At 50.3% G+C, this 21691-nt stretch overlaps 1 protein-coding gene across 1 annotated transcript; it reads left to right on the plus strand.

The window, feature by feature from the left end:
• Nucleotides 1-10673: 10673 nt before the first annotated feature.
• Nucleotides 10674-19413, plus strand: LOC138666384 (calphotin-like). The gene is made up of 3 exons (XM_069754611.1): nt 10674-10706; nt 17882-18733; nt 18793-19413. The coding sequence occupies exons 1-3, from the start codon at nt 10674-10676 to the stop codon at nt 19411-19413; spliced, it is 1506 nt and encodes a 501-aa protein (XP_069610712.1).
• Nucleotides 19414-21691: the final 2278 nt, after the last annotated feature.

Raw genomic sequence — 21691 nt, forward strand, 5'->3', positions numbered from 1 at the left:
AGGGGTCCCCGGACTCGCCTACCGTACAGGAGCTCGAAGGGGGAGAACCCCGTCGAGGCCTGCGAGACCTCTCGGTAAGCGAATAGCAGGTGTGGGAGGTACCGCTCCCAGTCGCGCCCTTGAGTCTCAACCAGCATGTGTAGCATCTGTTTGAGGGTACCATTGAAGCGTTCACACAAGCCATTGGTCTGTGGGTGATACGCACTCGATACCAGGTGCTTCACCTGCATTCTCTTACAGAGAGCCTCCATTAGGCGAGACATAAATTGGGTCCCTTGATCAGTAAGCATTTCTCTGGGAAATCCTACCCGTGCAAAGATAACCAACAGGGCATCCGCCACCTTATCTGCCCTAGTTGACGACAGAGCTACTGCCTCTGGGTACCGGGTAGCGTAGTCTACCACAGTAAGAATATATCGCTTTCCAGAGCTGCTGGGGACGGCCAGCGGGCCCACAATGTCCACCGCGATTCTCTGGAAAGGCTCCTCTATCACTGGCAACGGGATCAGGGGAGCCTTAAGAGCAGGCCCCGCCTTCCCCACTCTTTGACAGGTGACACAGGAGCGGCAGTAGTTTGACACATCTGTCCCCATCTTAGGCCAATAGAAGTGTTGAGACAGCCGGGCCTTAATTTTGCTGATCCCCAAGTGTCCAGCTAGCGGGATCTCATGGGCAATCCGTAACAACTCACCCCGGAATTGCTGTGGGACGACCAGCTGTTTTTCCCTCAACCACTCCTTTTGTGATTCTCCGGGTACTGTCTCCCGGTACAACCTTCCTCGTTCCCAGAACACCTTCTCCTTATCAGTCTCGGAGAAGAGCGTCCCGACAAGTTGTCTCAAACTCTCTAGGCTCGCATCTGTGTGCAGAGCGGCCTGAAACTCCTGGCTAGGGGAAGCCAGAAGCGACGTCAGGGTCCCTTCCCCACGGGAACCCTCTTGGACCTGCTCTGGGTCCACCTCTGGTTCAGTCACACTGATGACTGAGGAGGGTCCGGAAGGCAGACAGTTATCTGCGTTCCGGGCACTCTGACTGCGGGTGACAGCAGCTACGTAGGCTGTCTCCCCGGGGGTTTCTACAGACCCATCAGCCGGCGCTGCTATGGGCTCTACCTCCCCATCCACCCCCAACACTCAAGGGGCAGTGCTACTTATGGGCCAGTTACCTTCCTCGGTGGCACTGGTCACTTTCATGGCATCATCTTCCTCACGGTTCCCATGCATCTCCCCATTTCCTGTAGCACTGACACTTGCCCCTGTTAGGGGTTCCTCAGCCATCTCACTCCACAGAGCGATGTGACTGGGCACGCCTGTACCTATGGACACATTAACCTTCACAGAAAAATCATTATCAGGTTCAGTTGGCACAGGTACAACATTTTCACCATCAATCCTAGGAAAAAAAATGGTTATTAGATGCATCATTACAAGATAAAGCATGGTCAGGTAACACATGCGATTTCCCATCATCATCATCATCATCATCATCATCATCATCATCAGGGTTAACATTACCCTTATTAGCAGATTGGGGAGGGGTGTCAGGGACGTAGTATGCAACCATCCTCCCCAAATCAGTCCCCAACAAAACATCAGTGGGCAAATTATCAGACAGCCCCACTTCCTTCACCCCGCTCCCGGCACCCCAATCAATATAAACCCGGGCCATCGGTAAGGGACAGCTGATGCTCCCAATCCCAGTGACAGTTAGGGTTTTCCCCGGAATGATTTCTTCAGGGGCCGCCAGTTCGGGTCGGATGAGGGTTCGTTCAGCCCCGGTGTCCTTGAGGCCTGTAGCAACATGGCCTCCCACAGTGACGTGCTGTACGTTGTCACACACCCTCCCAACCACACCACCCACCAAAAGAACTGCCGCATTATGCCCTGGGGCCTTGGATGAGGGGTTCTTCTGCTTGTCTGGACAGTTGGGACTGATATGACCGGGCCGAGTGCAGAAGTAACACTTGCGGGGTTCGGTGGTAGGTCTGGTGTTGTTGGCCACAGGGCAAGGACCTCTGGTGTGTTGGCTGGCAGGGGTACTGGCGTTGGATGCAGGCTTACCCCCTCTTCAGCTGATGGTGACTGGCTTCCGCGCTTCCGATCTACGGTTGGCCTCATAGGCATCGGCAAACTGCGCTGCTTTCGTCACGTCTTTGGGTTCTCTGTCCATCACGAACTGTCGCACCTCAGCTGGGCAAAGATGAAAGAACTGGTCTTTGATCATCAGGTCTCGCAGCTGTGCAAAGGTGGTCACTGACAGTCCTTGGGTCCACTGGTCAAAGTGGGTCCCCAGTCCATGCACCACATCACTGTAACTGTCGTGTGGGCCACGTTGGAGGGTCCGGAACTTTCTACGGTACACCTCGGGTGTAAGCTGGTACTTGGCTATCAGGGCCTGCTTGATGGCCTCATAGTCTCCATCTTGTTCTTGAGGGAGGGCAGCAAACGCCTCCAGAGCTTTGCCTCTCAGCCCTGGTGTCAGGTATCGTGCCCATTCATCTGTAGGCAGCCGGTACTGTCTGCAGGCTTTCTCTAAGGCCCGCAGAAACGTGTCCAAGTCCCCGTGCTTCTCCATAACAGGAAAGTGATCGGGCCGGGGCTTCGGCATCTGAGCGCTGCTGGGCTCACGGCTGGACTGGGACAACCCCTGCATTTGCAGTCGGGCCATCTGCAGCTGGTACTCCCGCTCTGCTTGGGCCTCTCGTTCGGCTTGCTGGGCCTGGGCCTCTCGCTCGGCTCGCTCCTGGTTTTGCTGGATCAGCTGCCGACGTCCCTCATGGTCGTCAGTGGGGAATTCTTTCAAGGCCGCCTGCAGGTGGGGGTCCAATTCGCCCTGGTTGCTAATCGGGCCGGCATTCAGTGGTTGGACCTCTGCTGCAGCACCATGTTCACTTGTGCTGGCTTCTGCGGCCTCTGGGCTTTGTGCCCTGGCTTGGTCTGCTTCAAATTGCACCAGTTCAGCGACCATTTGAACCTTGGTCTTGCCCTGGGAGTTCAGGCCATGGTACGTGCATATCCCAGCAAGAGCGTCCCTCTTCTGCTGGATTTACCAGGCTTCTCCTTTCGCAGCCATGGTTGCCAAATAAAAGATAGGATAGAAAAACGAGGAGAAAGGGAGGGGATAATTGCCAGTACACAATTGTCTCAAGACTAATAAACACTGAGTTCGTTCTCCAAACTTATTTGCGCAGAGTCCTCGCACGAACGTTCTGCAAAGTTTTTAGTGAGGGGAATGATTGCTCAAACCAAATTACTAATGCTCTAATATCCCACCGCTGCCACCAATTTGTCACGATTCACACCGTGACCGTCACCCCTACGTCACGGATCTGGGTGACTTTAGGCCAACAGACGGCTATCACATGTGCAGGGGGGCTTATCTTAGTTATCCCTCCACTCCACAATGTGATGAAAAAACACACACAAGGCTATTGACCTCTTAGTTTACAGCAGGGGCTTTTTCTAGGTATCCCACTGCTCTTCAATATATATTATGCAAAATCCCAAAACCATTGTGACAGTCTGGGTATGGGAGTACTAGAATAGTACACCCCCCGACAAACAAGTCCGCTCCACACAATACATATCAAAGGAGGAGAATAAGGAGCATATCATGGACAATATATAATTAAATCTTTATTAATACATAAAAATGATTAAAACACGATCATATGCAAATTGCCTCTTCTGAGAAAAAGAGGACTTAAACTCTATAGCGCCACCTTTTGGAAGTAGCGATCCTACAAGTCACAATCAACTCTTTAACGAGTCGTGCAATATGACTTAGGATAAAAGCCAAATTAGTATCTCAATTCGCAGACACGGTGTTTCGGGCTGTTGGCCCTCGTCAGTGCGAAGCATGAGAACTAATTTGGCTAGGTGAGAGGCTCTGGACTGGGGTCTAAGGGGTATCGTTTCTCCTTATGGAGAGTGACATACCATCTCTGGCTTGTCAAGGTAAGGAGGCTTATTTGCCGTAAAACACGATCAGTAATAAGTCACAGCGTATAAGTTCCAATGAAGGGCCAAAAGAGGACAGTCCCTCCAAAATACCCCTAAACATATGACAGGGAAAGTCCCGCATATAATGGATAAAGCACACAATATGCTTACCAGGAGCACTATACAAGACAGGTAAGTATCAGGTAGAGCAGTAAAGTCAATCTAGCTATTCAAAAGCAACACCCATGTGGGCTGCAGATGCATATGGTCAAATAATAGCGCAATACCAGTGTACACTCACCAGACAGTGCAGAGGGGTGCAGAGGAGAGACACAGCCGGAAAGAGAGACTCCCGACGCACGTTTCGCGGCACTACAACGCCGCTTTCTCAAGGGAGTGTGAGTATGGCACAACCAGGACCTCTAGATAATCCCCTGTGAACCCGGTCACATGTGAAGAGTAAGCCAATAGCGGTGGTGCACACGGCACATGCGCACTGTGACAGCCAGGTCAGGGAATGGAGGCAGGGCGTCAGACCAAGTGCACAGGTGCCGGGAAAACATCCAGGAACCACCGAACCTAGCTGCAGAGACGCCCGCCCACATACCCGAGCCAGATGTCCACAGCGCAATGCGCACTGCCACCAATGCGAACTCAATATGGCATGTAAAATGCCTGTAAGGGCAGCAGCCCCCCCAGGGAGGTTATATTGTATTTATCCACACTGAATATAAATATACCCATAAGGCTCTTCAATATACCACGAACTGCAGGGATTTATGTATATCCCGCTTACAGTTCCACTTAAAACTTGCAGCTCTCTGGCGCCCCCCCTTATTCTCAGGTCAGATTGGGTATTACACCTGGGGCAATTAGTCGCCAGAAAGGCTGCCTGCTATGTACTGGCTATTGGGCATGCTGCAGCAACACGATAAACTACTCCCACTCAGGCAGGAACAATAATTATTAATGCCGCAGTCACTACAACAACACCCAAAAGCCTGCACACGGTAAGCTGCCACCAGCTTCGATTAAACGGGTCCAAAGCTAACCCAACACAGTAGCGTTATTCCCTTCAGGAGACTTAGGGTACGTTTTAGAGCATGGAGAAAGAACTAGTATTAAATAATATACCCCTCAAAATTTAGGCAGTGCTTTTTCAAAATATTTTACAAAGATGTTACAAATGAGACAATTGCAAATATGTACAAGGTAATTATAACATAAAGGGATTACAGGAGAAAAGATAACACTCACATGTTTTCAAAGCATTGCAGGCAACCAGGCTAGTGAAGTTTCCATACGTCCCAGTTCATTGGACGTGCTCAGGGCTCTCCAGGAAAGACAAGAAAAAACTGCTGGGATCTGGGCAGACAGTTATAGCTGCAGCCTGTGACATCCCAGAAAGGGGTTGGATCACCTCGTCCCTCCTACCTCTTCAGTTAACTAATTTTACCCTAACTTTTATCTAATTTCTATAACTCCGCTACAAAACATGTCATAGTTATAACAAACCCAGCATTCATCTCGGATTAACGTGGGCATTCTAATGAGATCAAATATGTCCTATCTGTGATACATATTTACAGAGAAATCCCTACTTATTTACCAGATGAAGGTAGAAGCCCGTGTTTAGAGTGATGGGTAGATCCACCGAGGGAGATTAAGAATATATATTTTTGTGTTCTTATCTTAAATGGTTTGCCTAATATCTTACAAAAACAGAACAAAGAACTTTCATGGATTCTGGAAATTTCTAATCCAGTTATAGCTGGAGAAGAGTTGGAGCCTTCCAAAGCGATCGTAAATTCTTTTCTTCAATAAAACTCCCCCCAGTACATTGGCAAGGTAGTTCTTGGCTGAGTGAAAGGGAAGGGGGGCTTTTTTGGCCCACAGCCTGCTAGCAAGAGAAACTACTTATATGATATTTCATACCATATCGTGACACCCAAGTGTCAGTGTCATTATCATGTACCCCGAGTGTCAGCGTCATTATCCTGTACCCCGAGTGTCAGCGTCATTATCCTGTACCCCGAGTGTCAGCGTCAATATCCTGTACCCCAAATGTCAGCATCATTATCCTGTACCCCAGTGTCAGTGTCATTATCCTGTACCCCAAGTGTCAGCGTCATTATCCTGTACCCCAGTGTCAGTGTCATTATCCTGTACCCCGAGTGTCAGTGCCATTATCCTGTACCCCGAGTGTTAGTGTCATTATCCCGTACCCCGAGTGTCAGTGTCATTATCCTGTACCCCAGTGTCAGTGTCATTATCCTTTACCCTGAGTGTCAGTGTCATTACCCTGTACCCCAGTGCCAGTGTCATTATCCTTTACCCCGAGTGTCAGTGCCAGTATCCTGTACCCACACCCTATCCTCCTTGTCCCTATCCTCCTCCCTGTCCCTATCCTCCTCCATATAACTATCATCCTCCCTGTCTGTATTCTCCTCCCAGTCCCTATCCCCCAGTCCCTATCCTCCACCCTGTTCTTCTCCCTGTCCTTATCATCCTCTCTGTCCTATCCGCCTCCCAGTCCCTATCGTAATCCCACACCGTATCCTCATCCCTGTCCATATCCTCTATCCTGTCCTCCTCATTGTTCCTATCATCCTCCCTGTCTCTATCCTCCTCCCAGTCCCTATCCTCCTACCTGTCCCTATCCTCCTAGCTGTCCCTATCCTGCTCCATGTTTCTATCATCCTCTCTGACACTATCCTCCTCCCAGTCCGTTTCCTCCTCCCTGACCCTATCCTCCTCCTTGTCCCTATCACCCCCTGCCCCTATCCTCCTTCCTATCCTCTATCCTGTCCTCCTCCCTGTTCCTATCATCCTCCCTGTCTCCTGCTCCCAGTCCCTATCCTCCTCCCTGTTCCTATCATCCTCTCTGACCCTATCCTCCTCCCAGTCCGTTTCCTCTTCCCTATCCCTATCCTCTATCCTGTCCTCCTCCTTGTTCCTGTCATCCTCCCTGTCTCTATCCTCCTCCCAGTCCCTATCCTCACCATCCACCTGTCCCTATCATCTCCCCTGTCCCTATCCTCCTCCCTGTCCCTATCCTCCTCCCTGTCCCAATCATCCTCTCTGACCCTATCCTTCTTCTAGTCCGTTTCCTCCTCCCTGTCCCTATCTAATCCCTGTCCCTGACCTCCTCCCTGTCCCTATCTAATCCCTGTCCCTATCATCCTCCCTGTTCCTGACCTCCTCCCTGTACCTATCCTCCTCCCAGTCCCTATCCTCCTCATTGTCCTTATCTTCCTTCCTGTCCCTATCCTCCTCCCTGTTCCTATCCTCCTCTCTGTCCGTATCCTCATCACTCTCCCTCTCATTCTCCCTGTCCCTATTTTCCTCCCAGTCATTATCTTCCTCCCTGTTTCTATCCTCCTCCCTGTCCCTATCCTCCTCCCTGTCCTTATCTTCCTACCTGTCTCTAGCCTCTTTCCTGTCCCTACAATCCTCCCTGTCCCTATCATTGTCCCTGACCCTATCATCGTCCCTGCCCTTATCCTTCTCCCAGTCCCTATCCTCCTTCCTGTCCCTATCATCCCCCTGTCCCTATCCTTTATCCTATCCTCCTCCCTGTCACTTTCATCCTCCCTGTCCCTATCATCCTCCCTGTCCCTGTCCTCCTTCCTGTCCCTATAATCCTCCCTGTCCCTATCCTTGTCCAGTTGTGAATTCTGTGGCAGAGCTCCCTCCTGTGGTCACAAGTGGTACTTCGGCTGATTCTCTCTGTGAGCTTCCGTTGGAGGAGGAGAGTGGTACTGCGGCTTCTGAGTTTCCTTCCTCAGGTGATGTGGTGAAGTCGTTAGGTGCTGCTCTATTTAACTCCACCTAGTGCTTTGATCCTGGCCTCCAGTCAATGTTCTAGTATTGGACCTGTTTCCTCCTGGATCGTTCCTGTGGCCTGCTGCTCTGCATAGCTAAGTTCTGCTTTGCTATTTTGTTTGCTGTTTTTTCTGTCCAGCTTGTCTATTTGTTTGCTGGAAGCTCTGGGACGCAGAAGGTGTACCTCCGTGCCGTTAGTTCGGTACGGAGGGTTTTTTTGCCCCCTTTGCGTGGTTTTTGTAGGGTTTTGTGTTGACCGCAAAGTTACCTTTCCTATCCTCGCTCTGTTCAGAAAGTCGGGCCTCACTTTGCTAAATCTATTTCATCTCTACGTTTGTCTTTTCATCTTAACTCACAGTCATTATATGTGGGGGCTGCCTTTTCCTTTGGGGTATTTCTCTGAGGCAAGGTAGGCTTATTTTCTATCTTCAGGCTAGCTAGTTTCTCAGGCTGTGCCGAGTTGCATAGGGAGCGTTAGGCGCAATCCACGGCTGCCTCTAGTGTTGTTGGAGAGGATTAGGGATTGCGGTCAGCAGAGTTCCCACGTCTCAGAGCTCGTTCTGTTTTTGGGTTATTGTCAGGTCACTGTATGTGCTCTGACCTCTATGTCCATTGTGGTACTGAATTACCTTATCATAACATTGTCCCTAATCCTATCATCTTCCCTGCCCTTATCCTTCTCCCAGTCCCTATCCTCCTCCCTTTCCCTATCATCCCCCTGTCCCTATCCTCCTCCCTGTCCCTATCCTCTATCCTATCCTCCTCCCTTTCCCTATCATCCCCCTGTCCCTATCCTCCTCCCTGTCCCTATCCTCTATCCTCATCCCTGTCCCTATCATCATCCTTGTCACTGTCCTCCTTCCTGTCCCTATCATCCTCCCTGCCTTATCCTCCTCCCAGTCCCTATCATCCAACCTGTCCATATCCACTATCCTGTCCCTATCCTCATCCTTGTCCATATCCTCCTCTCTGTCTCTATCATCCTTCCAGTCCCTGTCCCTATCTGTCTCCCAGTCCCAATCCTCCTCCCTGTCCTCTCCCCAGTCCCTATTATCCTCCTAGTTACTATTCTCCTTCCACTCCCTGTTCTGTCTTCCTCCACGTAGGATGCTGTGTGGATTCCAACATACGGCTAAACCTTCATCCACATCCCAGTAAACAGACTGTGTTGATGCTTAAGTCTTATTTATTAGGGTGATGATAACCAAAACTATAACGTTGAACAACAATGGTGGACAGTATTCATAGTAGATGATCGAATAGTGAATGATGTTGATGTACAAAGTGGATGTTCAGTGAATAATCATAGTGGATGACTGATCATAGTGGATGACTGGTGAAAAACTGTAAAGAATAACAGCATTTCAGTATATGCACATACAGGGTGCAATCACATAAATAACTGGGACATTACAGCAAGAATTATACAGAGTGCATTACACAGTAATTCTAACAGCACTGCCCTATTCTATACAAGAATGCATCTATCTACATGCAGAGTACACCTGAACCTAACTGCAAGCTGCAAAGCACATCTGCCTAACTATATCTGACTATAGGAGCTGCATAAGGCTTAAATACTAACACAAACATAAGATGCATTAAACCTTTATAAACGTACCGAGATCCGTTAGGACAGGGGTAAGAAAGTAAGCGAGATAGGAGCACGTGTGCCTCTCTGCAGATCTCAGGAAAAATGGCTACTGAAGCTTGTCTTCACAAGAAGAATGTGGGCGGAACTAACCCATAAGGCATTGCTCTTAGGAGGGAAAGGTTGGTAAACAACATGAAAAGTAGGCAACTGATGACCTCCAGTGGCCACAACTTGAATAACATGATAATTAACTCTCTGCACATTAAGATGGGCAGAACACTCCCCGCTTGGCGTCAACAGATGCCACAATTAGGTTCTTTTGGGGAAAATAATAATACAAGCTCGGTAACGGGTCTGAGGAACAGTTTGTTTTCTCCAAGCTTGCACACTCTGACCTCTACTTTCCGCACTTTCCCATCTTTACTGGGCAGGGTCTTAATGACTAGGCCGAGTGGCCACTCGTTCCGATGTGACTGACTGTCTTTGACGAGTACAACATCGCCAGATTGAATGTTTGTGCGGTCTTTCTGCCACTTTGTCCTGCTTTGCAGAGTGGAGAGATACTGTGTCCTCCATCTATTCCAGAAGACGTTGGACACGCTTTGTACTTGCCTCCATTGTCGTCTGTAGAGGTCTTTGTCATTGAATACTCCGAGTGGAGCTTTCGGGACACAGGTTTTCTGTGTAAGTAACATTGCAGGAGTAAGGATGGATGGATCTCCAGAATCACTAGAAAGTGCTGTCTTGTAGGACTGGGTTACATGAAATAGACAAGCTATAGCTCGAACAAGTGACTTCCATGTGGAGAACCTGCTGAACCGGTGAGATTCAAGGTGGCAGCTTGAAATCTCTGTATGTAGAGCAGACACTTGAGGTCGGATCTCTTCATCTGTGTCTGGACCCACTAGTTCGAAAGTTTCAGGCCTGCTGATGTGGGACATCGAACGGTACAAAGAGGTAGGACCTGTGAACCATGAAGTGTCCTTCAGATGACTGGGTGCAACGGATCTAGTCGCGTGGTCCGCAGGATTGTGGTGAGTAGGTACGTAGTTCCACTGATTAGGGTCGGTGGATCTTCTTACCCGAAGTACCCGGTTGCTGACGTAGACGTAGAAGCGTCGTGTCTCGTTACAGATGTACCCCAGTACCACCTTGCTATCGGTGTAGAACTCTGCATCCCCGATCTTCAGGCCCATCGCATCCGAGACCAGCTCGGCCAACTCAACTGCGAGGACAGCAGCACAGAGTTCCAGTCTGGGTATCGTGTGTTCACGAAGTGGCGCTAATTTTGTCTGGCTCATAACGAACCCGATATGGCATTGTCCGCTTACGTCTGTGGATTTGAGGTACGCTACTGCTGCAATCGCTTTGACTGATGCATCACAGAAAATACAAAGTGTTTGCATTTTGACCTCTGTGGATGGCACAGGAGCATACGGTCGTTTCACACGAGGGTTGGTCAGGGCTTCAAGAGACTTCCTCCACTCTGCCCACAGGTCAGCCTTTCCCGCTGGAAGTGGATCATCCCAATCAGTAGTGTCTTGGGTGAAGTCCCTGAGCATCAGCTTTCCTTGGATGGTTACTGGAGCTACGAACCCCAAGGGGTCGTATAAACTATTCACGAAGGAAAGAACTCCTCTGCGCGAGAAGGGTTTCTCATCCTTGCTGATCTGAAAGGTGAAGGTATCTGTCTTCAGGTCCCACAGCAATCCAAGGCTCCGCTGCATTGGAAGGGGGTCGATGCTGAGGTCTAAATCCTTTAGATCGCTGGAATAGTCTTCAGAGGGAAAGGCTTCCATCAACTCTCGGCTGTTGGAAGAAATCTTGTGTAACCTTAGGTTAGACTGAGCGAGCATGTCACAAGTCCTCTTTAGTAGACTGATTGCGGCCTCACTTGTCGGTGTGGACTTCAAACAGTCATCCACGTAAAAATCCTTTTCCACAAAGGACCTGACGTCCGAGCCATACTCTTCTTCACCCTTTTTGGCAGAATGTCGGAGGCCGTAGATTGCGACCGCTGGGGATGGACTGTTCCCAAAGATGTGTACCCTCATCCGGTACTCTGCGATGTCTTCGTCCGGGTCGTTGTCACGGTACCAGAAGAACCTCAGGTAGTTTCTGTGTTCCTCTTTGACGAGAAAACAGTGGAACATCTGTTGTATGTCGGCCATAAATGCCACTGAATCTCTACGGAAACAGAGTAATACTTCCAGAAGTCTGTTGTTGAGGTCTGGGCCCGACAGTAAGACATCATTCAATGACACGTCTTCGCATTTGGCACTTGAGTCGAATACCACTCTAATTTGACCTGGCTTCTTAGGATGGTACACTCCGAAGATGGGCAGGTACCAACACTCCTCTCCGTGTCGAAGTGCAGGTGCAATCTCTGCGTGGTTGTTCTGGAATATCTTTCCCATGAAGGTTAAGAAATGTTCCTTCGTCTCAGGTGACTTCTGAAGCTTGTGTCTTAGGGAGATGAATCTGCTGTAGACCAATTCCTTGTTGTTGGGTAGGCGTCTCCTCTGAGGTCAAAATGGTAGAGGTGCGACCCAACTATTCGCCGTATCCTTGACTATTTGTTCGTCCATGATGTCCAGGAATATCTTGTCTTCTATAGACATCGCTACCTTGTTGTCTTCCTTCGTCCTGTGGAAGACTGTACATCCTATGTGGTCTTGTTCACCTTCACAGGCGTGGTCTTCGTTGATAGGAACTGAGAAAGGGCAAGGTAGGGGAGTGCTGCTCGGTAGTTCCTTTACCAGCAGACTATTGTGACACGGCTGGAAGAGAGATGGACGTCCATTTTCTAGTGTGTTGGTAAGCATACTGTTGACTGAGACCGGCTTGTGTGCTCCTCCTAGACAGACATCTCCTACAATGACCCATCCAAGGTCTTGCCTCTGCGCGTATGGAGCATTCAGTGAGCCGTTGATATATTCTCTAGTCTTGTGGACTCGTAGTATATCTCTTCCCAGAAGTAAAGCTATTGGCGCTTCTGGTTCCAACTTAGGTATCAGGTGGGCTATACGCTTCAGGTGGGGGTGATACGTTGCCACCTCTGGTGAAGGTATCTCAGACCTGTTGTCAGGAATCTGGTTGCACTCCAGGATGGTCGGTAGTGACAGACAGGTCTGGCCATCCATGGACTCCACTTTGTATCCGGTTGCTTTCCTCCCCGCCGTCTCGACGGTACCTGAACATGTCCTAAGGGAGTAGGGAGAACTGGGGCCTACAATGCTGAAGTTGTCAAAGAAGATGGACCTGGCTAAAGACCTATTACTTTAGTCATCTAGGATTGCATATATCTTGAGCGCTTTGTCTCTGTGGCCTGTTGGATAGACTCGGACAAGGCAGATTTTTGAGCAGGATCTTCCTCCCTTGAGTCCCTTACAGATCTCCGTACATTGAGAGGTGACCGCAGGGGTGTCTTCGACGGTGTTCTTCTGTTTCTCATCGTGCTCCTCTGCTTGTGACAACACTCCTGGAGGTGGTCCAGGATGCAAGGCTGTATTGTGATCCGTGCTGCTGCATTCTGCACATTTCACGCTAGCTCCACAGTTCCTGGCGAAGTGAGAGGTCGTAGCACAGCATTTGAAGCAGATGTTGTTTTCCTTGAGGAAACCTTTGCGATCCTCTAAAGTCTTCTCCCTGAAGGCTCTGCACTTTAGTAGAGGATGTGGCTTCCTGTGTAGAGGACACTGCTTACTGACATCCTGAGGTTTGCTCTCTTCCGTAGGGGGCTTAGTTGTCTTGTGTGGAGGACCTGTGGAATCAATATCAGTTTTATGGACTGCCACGGGTGTCTTACTGGGTTTGACACCAGGGGTAGTGGAACATGACAGAGTGAAATCAAAACTAGGGTCATTTCTGATCTTGGCTTGCTGGGTGACAAACTCAACAAATACAGTAAAAGGAGGGAATGGTACATTATGAATTTGTTTATACCGTGAACCATGTATAATCCACCTTTCTTGAAGATTGTAAGGAAGTTTTTGTACTATTGGATTGACACCCCTAGCAGTGTCTAAGAATGCCAATCCAGCCAAGTGACCTTCCTTCTGGGCGACCTGTAACTCTATCAATAAATCACTCAATTCTCTAAGTCTTTGATAACCCTTGGGCCCTATCTTAGGGAAATCATCAATTCTTTTGAATAAAGCATTCTCTATTACTTCTACGGACCCATAGCATTCGTCAAGTCTTTCCCACACTTTACGTAAACCTATGTGTGGGTAGTCTATGTTAATGTCTCTTAGTCTTTTAGCATGCTCGACCGATTCAGTTCCAAGCCACTTTACCAGGAGATCTAACTCCTCACTACTAGAAAGGTCCAGTCCCTGAATGGCGTTCTGGAACGAAGCTCGCCATGACCTGTAGTTTTCGGCTTTGTCAGTGAACTTTACAAGTCCTTTTGTTACCAGTTCTCGGCGGGCAAAGAACTTTGCCAAGTCTATGGTGGCTTGATCAGTGTTGGTACGAGCCGGTATGTTATAGCCATGTCTAGTGTGTGGTGCATCACCATACCTGTGAGACGCTCTTGGCTTCGGACAGTCTGCATAGTACCTTTCTGGTGAAGAAGATGTCTCTTTAAGGTGAGGTGGGAGCTGTACCTTCTTCTCAGTGGAACGATAGCTGTGGCCGACTCCTCTGTGTTGGACGTCTTCTTGTTTGTAGTAGCGAAGTTCGGGGTTAGATCGATGATAATCGGCGTAGGCTGATCGTTGTAGTCTGTCGAGGGTGTTGTCCATGCTGGAGTGTCGATGAACGTACTCTGCGACGCGCTGAGCTGGATCTTGCTGCTCTAGATCTGTTCCAAGAACGTTGTTGCGTCCCTCATAATCAGGATCCTTCATGGCTTCCAAGTACTCTGCCTTAGCTATTGCAGCTGCTGCCTCTTTGTCTACCATAAGTCTTTCTAGAGACACTTGCAGGCGCGCACCTTCTGCTTCTTGCTCTGCCCGCAAACGTGCGGTTTCAGCCTGCAAACGTGCATTTTCTGCTTCATGCTCTGCTTGTCTCAGCTTTAGATGCATTTCTTTCTCGGCAAAGGAGGACCTCGCTTTGGCTGCTTCAGCTTCAGCACGAGCGACAGCAGCTAGCTCTGCTAATGATGACCTGTTAGAGCTTGCTCGTGACCTCGTCTTGAGTGAGGATGTGCTGTTTCGAGACATTGTGCGCTTAGCTGCGTACTGCTGAGTGTTTTGGCGGGAAACTGAGTCTAGGTGCGGTGAGCTTCCGCGTGGCGGGAATGATGTAGCTCCTCTTGGCGGGCTGCAGTATAGTCCTGCGGCTGTATGGCGGCTGCTGTGATACCCGAATGCGGAGCAGTGTGGGTGTTAGCGGTTCCGTACAGTCTGAACAACTACAGCCTGCGACCGGCTATCAGTTTCACTGAAGGCAGCTAATCTGTTCTTACTTTACAATCACCGCCTGCGACTGGCGGTCTCGTTTTTCACTGTTCTGTCTTCCTCCACGTAGGATGCTGTGTGGATTCCAACATACGGCTAAACCTTCATCCACATCCCAGTAAACAGACTGTGTTGATGCTTAAGTCTTATTTATTAGGGTGATGATAACCAAAACTATAACGTTGAACAACAATGGTGGACAGTATTCATAGTAGATGATCGAATAGTGAATGATGTTGATGTACAAGGTGGATGTTCAGTGAATAATCATAGTGGATGACTGATCATAGTGGATGACTGGTGAAAAACTGTAAAGAATAACAGCATTTCAGTATATGCACATACAGGGTGCAATCACATAAATAACTGGGACATAACAGCAAGAATTATACAGAGTGCATTACACAGTAATTCTAACAGCACTGCCCTATTCTATACAAGAATGCATCTATCTACATGCAGAGTACACCTGAACCTAACTGCAAGCTGCAAAGCACATCTGCCTAACTATATCTGACTATAGGAGCTGCATAAGGCTTAAATACTAACACAAACATAAGATGCATTAAACCTTTATAAACGTACCGAGATCCGTTAGGACAGGGGTAAGAAAGTAAGCGAGATAGGAGCACGTGTGCCTCTCTGCAGATCTGAGGAAAAATGGCTACTGAAGCTTGTCTTCACAAGAAGAATGTGGGCGGAACTAACCCATAAGACATTGCTCTTAGGAGGGAAAGGTTGGTAAACAACATGAAAAGTAGGCAACTGATGACCTCCAGTGGCCACAACTTGAATAACATGATAATTAACTCTCTGCACATTAAGATGGGCAGAACACTCCCTATAATTCCCCGTCCCTATCCTTCTTCCTGTCCCTATCATCCACCCTGTCGGTATCCTCCCCCCAGTCCATATCCTTTTCCCTGTCCCTATCCTTCTCCCTATCTTCCTCCCTGTTCCTATCCTCCTCCCAGTCCATATCATCCCTCGGTCCCTATCCTCCTTCCTGTTCCTATCTTCCTCCCTGCCCCTAACCTCATCCGTGTCCGAATCCTCCTCCCAGTCTCTATCATCTACCCTGTCCATATCCTCCTCCCTGTCCTTCTCCCTTCCCCCATCATCCGCCATGTCCCTATTCTGCTCTGTCTCTATTTTCCTCCATGTCCCCCTCACTGTCCCTATCATCCTCCATTTCCTATCCTCCTCTCTGTCCTTATCATCTTCCCTGTCCCTAATATCCTCCTTGTCCACATCCTCCTCCCTATCATCTTCCCTGTTCCTATTCTCCTCCCAGTCCTTATCCTCCTCCCAGTACCTATCCTCCTTCCTGTCCCTTTCCTCCTCCCTGTTCCTGTATCCTCCTCCCTTTCACCAATCCTCCTCGCTGTCCCTATCCTCCTCCCTGTTCCTATAATCCTCCCAGTCGCTATCCTCCTTCCTGTACCTATGCTGCTCCCTGTCCCTATCCTCCTACCTGTTCCCATCCTCCTCCCTGTCCTTATTATCCTTCCTGTCCCTATCCTCCTCCTGTCCCTTTCCTCCCCTGTGTCCTTATCCTCAACCCTGTCTCTATCATCCTTCCCATTCCTCCCAGTCGCTATCCTCCTCCCTGTCCCTATCCTCCCCCAGTCCCTATCCTCCTCCCTGTCCCTATCCTCCTCCCAGTCATTATCCTCCTCCCAGTCCCTATCCTCCTCCCAGTCCCTATCCTCCTCCCTATCCCTATCTTCCTCCCTGTCCCTATCCTCCCCCAGTCATTATCCTCCTCCCTATCCCTATCCTCCTCCCAGTCCCTATGATCCTCCCTATTTATATGCTCATTTCTGTCCCTATCATCTTTCCTGTCCCTACCCTCTATCTAGTCCCTATCCTCCTCCCTATCTTTATCCTCCTCCCTATCCTCCACCCTGTCCTTATCCTCCTCCCAGTCCCTATGCTCCTCCCTATTTCTATGCTCATTTCTGTCCCTATCATCTTCCCTGTCCCTACCCTCTATCTAGTCCCTATTCTCCTTCCAGTCTCTATCCTCCTCCCTGTCCCTATCCTCCTCACTATTGTTGGTTAGTGTTTTTGTATAATCGCGGTTTTCTGTTATCCCCGTTTTGTCTTTGTGTCTGGTACAGTTATGTGTGCACTGTATGGCGGTATTATTATAGCACTGTATGGCAGTATTATTATAGCTCTATAGTACAGTAATGTGTGCACTGTATGGCGGTATTAGAGCACTGTATGGCAGTATTATTAAAGCTCTATAGTACAGTAATGTGTGCACTGTATGGCAGTATTACTAAAGCTCTATAGTACAGTAATGTGTGCACTGTATGGCGGTATTTTTACAGCACTGTATGGAATAGTTATGTGGGCACCGTATGGCAGTATTATTAGAGCTCTGTGTGGTACAGTTATATGTGCACTTTATGGCAGTATTATTAGAGCCCTTTGTATGGTTTATTTATGTGTGCACTGTATGGCAGAATTATTAGAGCAATGTATGGCAGTATTATTAGAGCACTGTATGGCACAGTTATGTGCACTGTATGGCAGTATTACTAGAGTACTGTATAGCAGTATTATTAGAGCACTGTATGGTACAGTTGTGTGTGCACTGTATGGCAGTATTATTAGAGCAATGTATGGCAGTATTATTAAAGCACTGTACGGTACAGTTATGTGTGCACTTTATGACAGTATTATTAGAGCCCTGTATGGTTTATTTATGTATGCACTGTATGGCAGTATTATTCGAGCTCTGTGTGGTACAGTTATGTGTGCACTGTATGGCGGTATTATTAGAGCTCTGTATGGAATAGTTATATGGGTACCGTATGGCAGTATTATTAGAGAACTTTATGACAGTATAATCAGAGCACACGTGGTAGTATTATTAGAACACTATATGGCAGAATTATTAGAGCACTATATGGAACAGTTACAGTATGTGTGCACTGTATGGCGGTATTATTAGAGCACTGTATGGCAGTATTATTAGAGCACTGTATGGCAGCATTATTAGAGCAGTGTTTGGCACAGTCATGTGTGCACTGTATGGCGGTATTATTAGAGCTCTATGGTACAGTTATGTGTGCACTGCTCTGGTGATCGCTGCTCCTTAGATCCCTGCTCCTGTGACTGCAGCTCTGGTGACCACTGCTCCTGTGACCGCTGTTGTGTTGATCGCTGCCCCTGTGACCACTGCGCCTGTGATCACTGCTCCCGTGATCGCTGCTCCGGTAAATGCTGCTCCTGTGACCGCTGCTCCAGTGGTCGCTACTCCGGTGACTGCTGTTCCGGTCATCGCTGCTCCGGTGATCACTGCTCCGGTGACTGCTGCTCCGGTGACTGCTGTTCCGGTCATCGCTGCTCCGGTTATCGCTGCTCCGGTGATCACTGCTCCGGTGACTGCTGCTCCGGTGACCGCTGCTCCAGTGATCACTGCTCTGGTGATCGCTGCTCCAGTGACCGCTGCTCCGATGATCGCTGCTCCGGTGATCGCTGCTCCCGTGATTGCTGCTCTTGTGATAGCTGCTCCCGTAAATGCTGCTTCGGTTACCGCTGCTCCGGTGACTGCTGCTCCGGTGATCGCTGCTCCGGTGACTGCTGCTCCGGTGATCGCTGCCCCTGTGATCGCTGCTCCAGTAAATGCTGCTCTGGTGACCGCCGCTCCGGTGATCGCTGCTCTGGTAAATGCTGCTTTGGTGACTGCTGCTCCGGTGATCGCTGCTCCGGTGACTGCTGCTGCGGTGATCGCTGCTCCTGTGATCGCTGCTCCAGTAAATGCTGCTCTGGTTACCGCCGCTCCGGTGATCGCTGCTCTGGTAAATGCTGCTCCGGTGACTGCTGCTCCGGTGACTGCTGCTCCGGTGATCGCTGCTCCGTTGATCGCTGCTTCGGTGACTGCTGCTCCGGTGATCGCTGCTCTGCTGATCGCTGCTCCGGTGATTGCTGCTTCGCTGATCGCTGCCCCGGTAAATGCTGCTCCGTGATCACTGCTCTGGTGACCGCTGCTCCGGTGATCACTGCTCAGGTGATCGCTGCTCCGGTGATCACTGCTCTGGTGACCGCTGCTCCGGTGATCGCTGCTCCGGTGATCGCTGCTCTTGTGACCGCTGCTCCGGTGACCGCTGCTCCGGTGATCGCTGCTCCGGTGATCACTGCTCCGGTGACTGCTGCTCCGGTGATCACTGCTCTGGTGACCGCTGCTCCGGTGATCGATGCTCTGGTGACCGCTGCTCCGGTGAACACTGCTCCGGTGATCACTGCTCCGGTGACTGCTGCTCCGGTGATCACTGCTCTGGTGACCGCTGCTCCGGTGATCGCTGCTCCGGTGATCACTGCTCCGGTGACCGCTGCTCCGGTGATCACTGCTCCGGTGACTGCTGCTCTGGTGATCACTGCTCCAGTGATCACTGCTCCGGTGACCGCTGCTCTGGTGATCGCTGCTCCGGTGATCACTGCTCCGGTGACTGCTGCTCCGGTGATCACTGCTCCAGTGATCACTGCTCCGGTGACCGCTGCTCTGGTGATCGCTGCTCCGGTGATCACTGTGGATCGCAGTGGGGAACTCGGTACCGGGCCCTCTTCTGTTCTCAGTAGGGATGTCACGGTGGCTGACCCAGTCCGTGGCCCTCCGGAGGTCCGTTGGTGAAATGGGGGGAAGGTCTTTAAATGGATAGTGTTCGTGACGCCACCTGTGGTATTCGGTCAGGGTAACCGACGCTGCTTAGGGGTCCGCTGGGGTGATGTTATGGCAGCTAGATGGTATATCTTCCCACAGGTGAAGTATGTCCCCAGGGCTTCCCAGTAGTGTAGATGGTGGATGGTGCAAAGCGCAGTGAATAACGAGGACACAAGGTTGCAGTCTCTTTACTGGAGGCTTCAGCATCCACAGTCCAGGGTAGGGATCACAGGGCAGGCAGAGTACGGCCAGTCTGAAGGCAATATCCAGAGTCCCCTTATCCAGGAGGAATTCAATAGCCTTCCCCTAGCGCACAGTAACTCAGTATGTCCCTACTTGCATAAGCTACCACAAAGTCCTCACTGTTGTTACTCCTCTCTGTCCCCCAGATGGTACGGATAGGACAAAACACATATGACTGATGGCCTGAGGCTTGTTTATAGGGACCCTAGAGACGCCCTGACCCCCACAAGTTGCCACCGTGTCTTCTTAGGTATAAAGGTCGGACAGCCAACTTGGAATCAACTGCCCTGCTAGTCTCTGAAGTAACGGCATAGAGCTCTTTACTCCCTCGGTATTCTGGCCACCGGATCTGCGCTCAAATGGAGGCAGCCTGCTTCTAGCTGGTCTCCCACTGATGTTTTACTCCTGTTGCTATGACTTCTTTTCTCACTCACTATGGCACACTTCCTTTTTTGTCCTTTCTTAGGGTGCTGCCGCATGGGTTGCAGGCGCAGCTCCGTGTCCTTCTCCGTTCTCAGACTTCAGTCTGGATGTGACTAGAGATCACCCTAGCCAGCTCGACCGGGAGACCTTTCCTCGTCGGTCCACAGACAGGAACTCTCCTCAGACTTATCGTTCTGGCTCTCTAACTAACTTCCTCACCAATCCCCCAGTTTTACCCTAATGTGAGGAGTGGCCTAATAGATAGAACCCTTAGCTCCCCCTGGTGGCCGGCGTGTGAAGTGTGTGTGTGGCTATGATACCTGGACAGGAGATCTCCTTCATTGCCCTCAGACGTAACATCACTCCCCCTGGTGGAAGAATAACATTACTGCAACGAACTAGGACTCTGGGGCGCTGCAACTACTCTGGTGACTGCTGCTCCGGTGATCGCTGCTCCGGTGATTACTGCTCTGGTGACCGCTGCTCTGCTGATCGCTGCTCCGGTAAATGCTGCTCCCATGATCGCTGCTCCGGTGATTGCTGCTCTGGTGATCACTGCTTAGCTGATCGCTGCTCCAGTAACTGCTGCTCCGGTCATCACTGCTCTGGTGACCGCTGCTCCAGTGATCACTGCTCTGGTGACCGGCGACCGCTGCTCCGGTGATCGCTGCTCCGGTGATCGCTGCTCCGGTGATCGCTGCTCCGGTCATTGCTGCTCTGGTGATCACTGCTCCGGTGATCACTGCTCCGGTGACCGCTGCTCAGGTGATCGCTGCTCCGGTCATCGCTGCTCCGGTCATCGCTGCTCCGGTGATCACTGCTCTGGTGACCGGCGACCGCTGCTCCGGTGATCACTCCTCCGGTGATCACTGCTCCGGTGACTGCTGCTCCGCTGATCGCTGCTCCGGTAAATGCTGCTCCCATGATCGCTGCTCCGGTGATCGCTGCTCTGGTGATCACTGCTCAGCTGATCGCTGCTCCAGTGATCGCTGCTCCAGTAACTGCTGCTTCGGTGATCACTGCTCTGGTGACCGCTGCTCCAGTGACTGCTGCTACGGTAATCGCTGCTCAGGTGATCGCTGCTCCGGTCATCGCTGCTCCGGTGATCGCTGCTCCGGTCATCACTGCTCCGGTGATCGCTGCTCCGGTGATCACTGCTCCGGTGATCGCTGCCCCGGTCATCGCTGCTCCGGTGATCGCTGCTCCGGTGATCACTGTTCTGGTGATTGCTGCTCCGATCATCACTGCTCCGGTCATCGCTGCTCCGGTGATCGCTGCTCCGGTGATCACTGCTCCGGTGATCGCTGCTCCGGTCATCGCTGCTCCGGTGATCACTGCTCCAGTCATCGCTGCTCTGGTGATCACTGCTCCGGTGACCGCTGCTCCGGTGACCGCTGCTCGATGACACCTGCCTTGTAGACATTGATATTTGCAGGCGACATTGTCTTCTGAGAATTGCTTTGTATGTAACTAGAGGAATAGTTCATTTAAAGGAGCACTCCAGCCTACTGTGGGCAGGTCGTATATATTTATACTCCAATCACCTCCAAAGCTGCACTTAACAGTGTATTTCCTTCTGGCA

The sequence above is a fragment of the Ranitomeya imitator genome, chromosome 2 (assembly GCF_032444005.1).
Source record: "Ranitomeya imitator isolate aRanImi1 chromosome 2, aRanImi1.pri, whole genome shotgun sequence".
Lineage (NCBI taxonomy): Eukaryota > Metazoa > Chordata > Amphibia > Anura > Dendrobatidae > Ranitomeya > Ranitomeya imitator.